This window comes from Carlito syrichta, unplaced genomic scaffold, assembly GCF_000164805.1.
Source record: "Carlito syrichta isolate Samal-C Ts95f unplaced genomic scaffold, Tarsius_syrichta-2.0.1 Scaffold301866, whole genome shotgun sequence".
Classification (NCBI taxonomy): Eukaryota; Metazoa; Chordata; class Mammalia; order Primates; family Tarsiidae; genus Carlito; species Carlito syrichta.
Genome location: NW_007245962.1, coordinates 479688 through 490284, shown reverse-complemented (window position 1 = coordinate 490284; position 10597 = coordinate 479688). Strand labels below are relative to the sequence as shown.

General features: G+C 45.6%; 3 protein-coding genes across 10 annotated transcripts in view; all 3 read left to right on the top strand.

Moving 5' to 3' along the window:
• The window catches only part of TMX2 (thioredoxin related transmembrane protein 2), a 24331-nt gene extending 14374 nt beyond the window's left edge, over window positions 1–9957 (top strand). For 2 of the 8 annotated variants that reach the window (XM_021711114.1, XM_021711113.1), the window contains exons 2-8: window positions 6661–6721; window positions 6892–7082; window positions 7672–7748; window positions 7984–8090; window positions 8275–8340; window positions 8432–8561; window positions 9106–9957. In XM_021711114.1, coding sequence (XP_021566789.1) covers window positions 7001–7082; window positions 7672–7748; window positions 7984–8090; window positions 8275–8340; window positions 8432–8561; window positions 9106–9252 — 609 coding nt within the window. In that variant the 5' untranslated portion in view covers window positions 6661–6721; window positions 6892–7000 and the 3' untranslated portion in view covers window positions 9253–9957. Of the gene's footprint in view, window positions 1–6660; window positions 6722–6891; window positions 7083–7671; window positions 7749–7983; window positions 8091–8274; window positions 8341–8410; window positions 8562–9105 lie in introns of all 8 variants that reach the window. The other 6 variants (XM_021711110.1, XM_021711109.1, XM_008055488.2 and 3 more) reach the window with 6 other exon arrangements.
• The window catches only part of CTNND1 (catenin delta 1), a 102400-nt gene that overhangs the window by 14280 nt on the left and 77523 nt on the right, over window positions 1–10597 (top strand). Inside the window, exon 2 of the mRNA XM_021711108.1 lies at window positions 6661–6721. The gene's annotated coding sequence lies outside the window, so the exon portion shown is untranslated. The remainder of the gene's footprint in view (window positions 1–6660; window positions 6722–10597) is intronic.
• Window positions 9502–10597, top strand: part of SELENOH (selenoprotein H) — a 2833-nt gene continuing 1737 nt past the window's right edge. The window contains exon 1 of the mRNA XM_021711118.1: window positions 9502–9534. Within this exon, the coding sequence (XP_021566793.1) occupies window positions 9502–9534 (33 nt within the window). The remainder of the gene's footprint in view (window positions 9535–10597) is intronic.

The following is a 10597-nucleotide window of genomic DNA, read 5'->3' as shown; positions in this document are numbered from 1 at the left end:
CCACTGCACTCCAGTCTGGGCGACAGAGTGAGACTCCAACTCAGAAAAAGAAAAAGAAAAAGAAAACGCGAACTTGCCAGGCGCAGTGGCTCATGCCTGTGATCCCAGCACCTTGGGAGATGGAGGCAAGAGGCCTGTATCAGCCAGGCATGGTGGCACATGCCCGTGGTTCTGGCTACTTGGAAGGCTGAGGCAGAAGGATCATCTCAGCCCAGCAGGTCGAGGCTGCAGTGGCCATGAGCATGCCACTGCACTCCAGCCTGGGCAACAGAGTGAGACTCCAACTTGAAAAAGAAAGCAAACTCAATTTCTCCTGCTATACTCTCCCAGCACAGAACACTTCTGTGACTTGTGGTCACCAAGAAGTGTGTCGGCATGTCTCCCATCACCAACTAATCAATTTTCTAGTGGACACCAGCTGGATATATATCCTCTGATTCAATTCAGTTCTGACACTGTCTGGAGACAGCTTCAGATTTCAGAGTTTGAGGGCTTAGTTCCACAACAATGCCCCTATTTCAGACATCTGTCACAAGTAATAGGTTGTCACCTCTACTAATGAACAATCAGCTATAAACTGGGGTTCCCACTACCCCTCCTTGGTTTTGACTGTTTTGCTAGAGTGGCCTCACATAACTCAGGGAAACACTACTTAAATCTGTCAGTTTATCATAAAGGATATAACAAAGGATACAGATGAAGCGATATATAGGGTCAGGTTATATCCAGAGCTTCCATGTCCTCTCTGGCTGGGTGTGCCACTCTCCAGGAACCTCCATGTGTTTAGCTATCCAGAAGTTCCTGGAAACTTAGTCCTTTTGGATTTTTATGGAAACTTCCTTACATAGGTATGATTCATTAAATCATTGGCCCGGTGATCAGTTTAACCTTCAGTCCCCCTTCCCTTCCTGGTGGTAGGAGTGTGTAGGGTGGAGTGTGGCTGTAAGTCCCAACCCTGTAATCATGCCTTGGTATTTCCTGTGACTAGACCCAACCTGAAGCCACCTGGGGGCTGCCAACCACTGGTCATCTATCTAATTAGCCTACAAAAGACACCACTCCAGATTCCAAGGATTTTAGGAGCTGTTTGTAAGGAAACTGACACAAAGACCAAATACCCCCTGCAGCTTATGGCTCTGAGAATTGCAGTGTCCTTGGGCCATGTGGTCTTGTGTTGGCATAGAGTGTGCTTACCCAAATCTAGATGGTAGAACCTACTGCATACCTATGTTATGAGGTATAGCTGGTAAGTGTTTGTATATCTAAACATATCTAAACACAGGAAAAGGCATAGTAAAAATACAATATTATAATCTTACAGGACTACTGTGGTACATGTGGTGTGTCGTTGATCAGAGTCTCATGTGGCGCACGACTGCATGTATTTCATCACGTAACTGTGAGAATGGTATTGTGGTTGTGGCTTATTTTTTGGAAGTCCTTATTAAATGTAAGGGATACCCATGACTAAAGCAACTTTTTAAAAATTTTCATTGCCAAATTCCTAACTTTTAATGTGATTTTACTCTCCAACCTGACTCTGGCATATAAAGAAAGTAAAAATAAATCTATAAAACAATTACCTGTTCATAATCACCACCCATAAAACTTCATCTACATATCAAGAAATTGCTCCCTTCTCTTCCTCTGGCTGCCCATTTCCTTTACTACTTTTAAGTTTCTTTAGATAACTTTGCTGACTAGCTGTCAGTCAGAAGATCTTTGAATCCAGCTATAGCCTGCGCCACTTCCACCTCCCCCCATTTTGGAAATGTCCCACCTCCCTGGACTGAACCATGTGAGTGTAAATTTCACGTGTGTTGATTTATGGTTTCTTGTAATTTCTGTCCTCCTAAATTATATATGGTGAAGCTACCATTCAAACACAGTGGGCACACATTCTCTGAACCTGGGGATGGATGTCACAGGCCTAGGTCACTCATATTGGCCAGAATAAACTATCTTAAAATATTTAGGCCAGGCATGGTGGCTCACACCTATAATCCCAGCACTTTGGGAGGGCGAAGTGAGAGGATTGCCCAACCCCACGGGTTTGAGACCAGCCTGGGCAACTTGGTGAGATCTCTTCTCTACAATAAATTCAAAAATTAGCCGGGCATGTTGGCATGTGCCAGTAGTTCCAGCTACTTGGAAGGCTGAGGCAGAAGAATCACCTGAGCCCAGCAGGTCGAGGCTGCGGTGCCGTGAGTGTGCCACTGCACTCCAGCCTGGGTGACAGACTCCAATTCAAAAATACATATTTTTGAATTGAAAAAATATATATATATATATTTTAGAGTTTGACATTGTAGCAGGAAAAATAGAGATCGTGACACCGAGACTATTATAGGAAGTGGCACTTTATTACGCTGGCTAGCATTAGCACAGCGGTCCGAGAATTTCATGCATTCAAATCAAGCTCGAGCACCCCAGAACAGGTGACCTGGGGTCTTATACCCTCGTTTAAGTAAGGGAGGGGGTCGTGTTGAGTGAGTACATATTTCCTTTGGAATCTTACAAGGTTGTACTCAGCAAAATCAGATTTTTCAAAGAACAGATGGTTTCCAGGAACTGCAGGATTGTAAACCCTGAACTTCAGAAGGGGGGTTTTAGATAAGACTCTGTGAATTAGCCACTTTTTTTGCATATTCATTAAATGGCTAGTCTTTGGGCTATTTGACCTTTCCCAAACAAAACCTGCCTGGCGCCCCGGCGGGTTTTTAAAGTTGCAACTTGCTTTTCAAAAGGAAATACCTTTAACTGCTATCAACTCCTTTCCTGCCCTGGGCTAGTGATTGCCATGAGGCCATCTGCTGATCCGGAACCAGCTACATGTTTCTGTGTTTATTTACTCAATCATACAAGAAATATATTTGAGCATTTGCTGCATCCTGTCACAACATCTTTTCACCAGCATACATACTGAAGTATTTACAGATAAAATGATATAGTTGGAATTTGCTTTAAGTTTCTCCAAGAAAAAAGTAGATAGCATAAATAAATTGTAACCACCTTGGCAAATTGTTGGTTACTATTAAAGCTGAGTAATGGGGGTTCATTAAAGTATCCTTTCTACTTTTGTGTATGTTTCAACTTTTCCATAATAAAGTTTTAAAACAACTAGCAAACAATAACCAAGTGCCAAGAGGAACCTATTTCAGATAGTCATTCTGGAACCCTGACTCATTCTGTCTTCAACCCATGGTCTTGGGTCATCCCAGTATCATCCAGCCAGCAAATGAAAGAAAGCTGAAATTCAGCCAGGCGCGGTGGCTCATATGTGTGTAACCCCAGCACTTTGGGAGGTGGAGGCAAGAGGATTGCCTGAGCCCACGAGTTCAAGACCAGCCTAGGCAACATGGCAAGACCTCATCTCTACAATAAATCAGAAAAGTAGCTGGGCATGGTGGCGCTTGCCTGTAGTTTCCACCTACTTAGAAGACTGAGGCAGAAGGATCGCCTGAACCCAGCAGGTTGAGGCTGCGGTGGCCATGCACATGCCACTGCACTCCAGCCTGGGTGACACAGTGAGACTCCGACTCAAAAAAGAAGAAAGAAGTTCAAGGGTACACCCTTTTAAACTATCTGTACCCAGAAGTGGCAAATCACTTAAACTCACATTCCATTTAGGACTACTCATCACATAGTTCTTCCACTTGGGTGTATGGAGACTAGAAAAGTCTCTGCAGTAGGCCCAGGAAGAAAAGCAAAATAAAATCTGAAGTAGTGACAGCCAGTCTTTGCCGTAGACCCATTTTCTGTCACAAAAAAATGTTTTAGTCCTATTTTTGGTCTGATTGACCACAATTCTGTTTCTCTTTTTTGAATTGGAGTCTCACTCTGTCCCCCAGGCTGGAGTGCAGTAGCATGCTCATGGCCCACAATTCTCTTAAAATACATCTTTCCACAGTTTTTTTTTTTTTTTTTTTTTGAGTTGGAGTCTCACTCAACTCATTGTAATTATGAGACACACCCCAGTGTCGACCGGCTGGACTAATTGTAGAGACAAGGTCTTGCCACATTGCTTGGGCTGGTCTCAAACCTGCGAGCTCAGGCAGTCCACTCGCCTCGGCCTCCCAGAGTGCTGGGATTACAGGCTGAGCCACCAAGCATGGCCCTTTCCACAATTTTAAGTCCCAATTCTAACGCCACTCAATTTCATTTATGAAAATCCTAATTTCTCTCTTAGGTATATTTACTAAGGTTTGTCATTTTACATGTTGATATCTAAATCCAATCAGATTATACTTTTTTGGAGATTAAGGATACTTTTCGAAGTTGTAATCATAGTTGGTTGATTTGTCTGAAATGAGTTGGCCTTCTGTATTGTAAACAGAAGAGCATGGGAGGCTTTAGACCATTTCATCTGTAGTCTCTCCTTTACCCTATGCTTTCTGTCAAATAGTCCTTGTTATTCATGGCAGTCATTACCCTTTCAAATTATCTTACTCATGTCTCTGTCATGTTTATTGTCTGTTTCACTTGCTCACTTGGTGCTTAGATTCTAGACAGTGAGAAAGAATTGTAGACCAAGAGTTTTCAGCTTTCGTCATATCAAAAGTACAAGGGGGAACCCAAAAAACCCAGAACTTATTTATAAAAAATTGTGTATTTATTTTCACGTTTGAATTTCAGTCACCTTCAATGTACTCTCCATTTGATGCAATACACTTATCAAGACACTTTTTCCACTGCTCGAAACAGTCTTTGAACTCGTCAGTTTTGATGCCTTTTCGTGCTTCTGCCATTTTTTTGTCTCACCTCTTCCACGCTGGCAAAATGTTTCCCTTTGACAGCTTTTTTCATCAGGGGAAACAAAGCTGCCTGAGGCAAGACTGGGTGAATAAGGAGGATGGGACATGGGGACTGGGCCATTTTTTGGTCAAAAACTGCTGAATACTCAGTAAGGTGTGGGCAGGTGTCTTGTCATGGTAGAAGAACTAGTTCCCTGTTTGCCGCAACTGGGGAAGTTTTTTGCGTGATGCAGCCTTAAAACTTCCAGATAGAGCTGTGCTTGGTGGCTCAGCCTGTAATCCCGTGCCTTTGGGAGGCTGAGGTGAGTGGAATGCCTGAGCCCATGGGTTCGAGACCCACCTGGGCAGCGAGACCTCATATCTACAATAAATCAAAAATTAGCTGGGCGTGGTAGCGCACGCCTATAGTTCCAGCTATTCAGAAGGCTAAGGCGGACGGATCGCCGGAGCCCAGCAGGTCGAGGCTGCAGTGACCGGGAGCGGCCACTGCACTCCAGTCTGGGTGACAGAGTGAGACTCCAACTCAAACAAACAAAAAAAACTTCCAGATAAAAACTTTGGTTTAAGCCGGGCTCGGTGGCTCAGCCTGTAATCCCGCGCCTTTGGGAGGCTGAAGTGAGTGGATTGCCTGAGCCCGCGGGTTCGAGACCCGCCTGGGCAGCGAGACCTCATCTCTACAATCAATCAAAAAATCAGCTGGGCGTGGTAGCACGCGCCTGTAATTCCGGCTACTTGGAAGGCTGAGGCGGAAGGATTGCCAGAGCCCAGCAGGTCGAGGTTGCGGTGGCCGGGAGCGGCCACTGCACTCCAGTCTGGGCGACAGAGTGAGACTCCAACTCAAAAAACAAAAAAAAAAAACAAAAAAAACTTTGGTTTAGGCTGGGCGCTATGGCTCAAGCCTATAATCCTAGTACTTTGGGAGGCCGAGGTGAGAGGATTGCCAGAGTCCACAGATTTGAGACCCGCCTGGGCTACTTGGTGTGACCTCATCTCTACAATAAAACAAGAAAAATTAGCAGGGCATGGTGGCATGCGCCTGTAGTTCCAGCTACTTGGAAGGCTGAGGCGGAAGGATCACCTGAGCCCAGCAGGTCAAGACTGCGGTGGCCATGAGCGTGCCACTACCCTCCAGCCTGGGCGACAGAGTGAGACTCTGACTCAAAAAACAAACAAACAAAAACTTTGGTTGACCATTTGATCTGGAGAAACAAATTCCAAGTGTATTATTAGGGGTCCTCCCTCCGAAAGATTATTCTGGGTTTTCTTGGGGATCCTTTATATGTGTGAATTATCACTATGAATTTTGGATGAGGAGGAATGATTTAAGCAAAACAACAGTGAAATAGCCTGATACTGTATTAATGGACTATTGGATAATGGATTATTATGAAAGTTTCACTGGAAAATTTTATTTTACCAAGTTCACACTGAGTTGATGTATATACCATATCATACTTCATACAACTCTTTTTTTTTTTTTTTATAGAGACATGGTCTCTCACTATGTTGCCCAGGTAGGTCTCAAGCTCTTGGCTCAAGCCATCCTCCTGCTTTGGCTTCCCAAAGTGCTGAGATTAGATACGTGACCCACCACGCCCAGCTATACAGTTCTTTTATATCCATTATGTCATTTAATCCTCACAGTGGCATTTTGAAATAGGTGCTGTACAGGAGGCCAAAGCTCATGTATTAAGTGCTTCGTTGAAAGGCCAGCAAGTTTGTGGCAGGGGTAAAACCTGAATCTAGATCTTCTGACTGGTGTTTATCCTAGTGCACCTTAGATTACTCCAGTTGTCTTATTACCATTCCCAGTTTGGATCACTGCTGGTTTTTTCCATGTTTGGTTCCCTTGGCCATCCATATCAGCTCTGTTCACTGCATTCCTGTTACTCTGATTCTGTTTCAGAGAGAAGTGGAGATCCTGATGTTTCTCAGTGCCATTGTGATGATGAAGAACCGCAGATCTAGTAAGTTTAGCCTGTTTTCTCAGTCTCAGAGTTAAGTCTAGTGCCTTCTGGAGGTGGTTTCTTTCATGTTTCTTTCTTACGGGGCTTCATTTGGTGAACTAGTCCCATATTTCTTGCCAAATCTGAATTTGATCTTGGACTTCTATCCCCTCCCCTCTCCCATTTCAAAGTGCCCCAAGAAGAGGGACAAAGAATGGGATATAGGAGCGTGCAGCCCAGCCTGACCTGTGGCATCTCTGTGTTTCAGTCACCGTGGAACAACATATAGGCAACATCTTCATGTTTAGTAAGGTGGCCAATGCAATTCTTTTCTTCCGCCTGGATATCCGCATGGGCCTGCTTTACATCACACTTTGCATAGGTGAGGAGACTGTCTTTTTTTTAAGGTTCTTTGTAAGACTGTGTTGATAAAGACATAATTGTAGGAGCTACAATTCCAAAAAGGATTCTCCATACCCTTCTTTTGTATCTTGCACCTAATTAATAATGTGCGTAGCTCTGATGGTAAGAATCTACAGACTTTTTTTTTTTTTTTGAGTTGGAGTCTCATTCCGTTGCCCACACTGGAGTGCAGTGGCACACTCCCAGCCACTGCAGCCTCGACCTGCTGGGCTCTGGCAATCCTTCCACCTCAGCCTTCCAAGTAGCCGGAACTATAGGCATGCGCTACCACACCCGACTAATTTTTGATTTTTTTGTAGAGTTGCCTGGGCGTGTCTTCAACCTGCGGGCTCGGGCAATCCATTCACCTCGGCCTCCCAAAGTGCTGGGCTTACAGGCTGAGCCACTGAGCCCGGCCAAGACTTCATTTTTAGAGGAAGGGAATGTGTTGGTGGTTTATATATGTCCACAATTGTGTTTTCTTTGGTGGCTAAATCTTTTGAGTTGGTTTGGAAGTAAATCCCCTGCCCAAGGTCTTATTTCCTCTGACATCTTCTTTCTGTGTTTAGTGTTCCTGATGACGTGCAAGCCTCCCCTATATATGGGCCCTGAGTACATCAAGTACTTCAATGATAAAACCATTGATGTGAGTGCTCTTCCTCCCTTCTCTTTCTTGGGGGTCTCTAATTGTGTTGTTGTAGTTGCGCTCTGTACTCACTAGGAGGAACAACAGTGCTACAAATTGGAAGTCAAGGACACCGTGTTGACCATCATGAGAGCCAGGAGAGAGGAGAAGCCAGAATAAGGAATTGGATGCTAAGGTCTCAGCCTTCCCAGGAGCCTGTGTGATTCAGCTCACTTTTCTTCCCTGTGTTTGGCAGGAGGAACTGGAGCGGGACAAGAGGGTCACTTGGATCGTGGAGTTCTTTGCCAATTGGTCTAATGACTGCCAATCATTTGCTCCTATCTACGCTGACCTCTCTCTCAAGTAAGTAGTACAGATTGAGAGATGATGGAAATTGAGGTGCTGTGCCTTCCCTCTTGTTTCTGGCCATGATTTTTATACATGGCAACCAAAGGCATTTCCTTCTCTCCTCCCCATATATCCATACTTTCACTTCTCTTGATCCATTCTTTTTCTTTCAGTGTGTTAAATAATATATACTTTTCAGGTACAACTGTACAGGTCTAAATTTTGGAAAGGTGGATGTTGGACGCTACACTGATGTTAGTACACGGTATGTAAAGACCTGGGCAGAGGGTCTGAGCAGGGAATCATGTTAAGTGATGTAAACAGGCCATTTACAGAGTCCTTTCTGGGCTCTGTAGGTACAAAGTGAGCACATCGCCTCTCACCAAGCAACTCCCTACCCTGATCCTGTTCCAAGGTGGCAAGGAGGTAATGCGGCGGCCACAGATTGACAAGAAAGGACGAGCTGTCTCTTGGACCTTCTCTGAGGTACCTGAAAGGATAGGCAGGTGGTTTGGAGAAGGGTGTGGGACAGCAGATGGGCTGTGGAGCCCAGCCTGGGTTTGATTCACAGCTCTACAACTTGCCCACCAGGGTTGAGGTTGTGGACTAGTAACTAGGCCTCATTTACTAATTCACTTAGCAAATTTATATCATGTACCAGCCATGCTAGTACTGGGTATCAATGATTAGTTAAGACTTAGTCTCTTGAAGGCCCCTGCACATATAGTCTGTAGGCATTAGGCCCCTGTCAGTAAGTTGGAGACAGTTAACTCCTGGCTCACAGGATTGTTTTGCAGATTATATTGAATAATGTAGGTATAATTATTCTGTGCACAGTGGTACATAATAGGTACAGTACTCAAGTATTAATTGACTTTTTTGGGCACATAAAAAAGAGAAAGCTTTGGGCAGTTTTCTGTCCTTTGCTTCCTCCCTTCTTTCCTAGACTATGTCTAAGTACTCTTTACGTCTCAGGCTCTGAACTCTCCTTTTCAACGGGGATCCTTATGTTTGCATGTCTTTCGTGCAGGAGAACGTGATCCGCGAATTCAACTTGAATGAGCTATACCAACGGGCCAAGAAAATATCAAAGGCTGGAGACAGTATCCCAGAGGAACAGCCTGTTGTCCCAACCCCCACCACAGTGCCAGATGGGGAAAGCAAGAAGGACAAATAGAACCCCCATCTTTTGTCAGTGCTTCCTCTCCTGTCAATTCCAGGCTCCTTTGAGGCCCTGCCTCTACAGTAACCACAAGTCTGAAGCTGTGGCCTTTTATTTATGTTTTCCCTGTTTGGCTGTGCCTGGGTGGGGCAGGGTGCTGCTTCTGATCTTAAAGAGGCATCTAGGCAGTTGCTGGGCACCCTACAGGTAGGCCTGCCCTGCTGTGGCCAACTATTTCATGGAGGAAGGGAGAGATTGCATATGATGGAGGAGGAAATGTTTTCCCTCCAAGCCAATGTCAGTGTACTAACTGTTATCAGCCACCCAGACATCCCCACCATTGTGTGGTTCACTATTGTTAGTGGACCTGCACAGCCTAGTTAGACCTAGATTAAACCCTAAGGTGAGATGCTGGGGTATAGAACACAAAAAATTTTCCCTCGAGGACCCTTGCTTTCTTAAATCCTTCTGGCTTGGTGTCTGGCTTTCATTAAAAGTATAAGCCTAACTTTGTCACTGGTACCAAGGAGAAACCTTTAACCACAGAGTTTTCATCGCTGAAGACAGTGCTGAACAATCCCCCTATTTTGTGGGGATTGAGAAGGAATAGAGGCTTGAGACGTTACTCTGTGTGGTGGGACCAGGAGACAGTGGCCTGGACTGGGTTTCACTAGCCCTCCTACCTCCCCACATAATAAAGAGACTAGGATTTCCTTTTGATTGTGCCTTTGTTTATCTTGACAACCCCTCCCCCCCACCCCCCACTCGCCACTCCTGGGGGCTCCTCTTCCTCTCGCACCAGCCCAGTTTGTTACTCTTATATTTGAAAAGGCAGGGGCGGGCGCGGTGGCTCACACCTGTAATCCCAGCACTTCAGGAGGCCAAGGTGGGAGGACTGCGTGGGACCAGCCTAGGTTACATAGCGGGACCCCCCTCTCTACAAGAAATAAAAACAATTAGGGTGTGATGGCGGCCCACGTAGTCCCAGCTACTTGTGAGTTTGAGGCGGGAGGATCGTCTGAGCCCGAGAGTTGGAAACCGCGGTAAACTGACGACGCGACTCGATTTCCTCCTGGACGACAGAGCCAGACCCCGTCTCGGTAGATAAATACATAAGTAAACAACAGGCATCCTCTTAGTGTCAAAAGGCTGTCTTATTTGCCTTCTCTAAACCCCAGGGCTGGTAAGAAAGGGAAGGCTAGCTTCCGTGATCCCGGAGGCCGAGCACACGAGCTAGGCTGGGCTTTATCTTGGGACTGGCCCGCGGGTCCCGGGAAGGAGGGCCGTGGCGCGCTCCGTCCCGCGCGACGCGTAGACGCAGAGGCCCGAGGCTGTGCCCGCCTCCCGGCGGCCCCGTCCC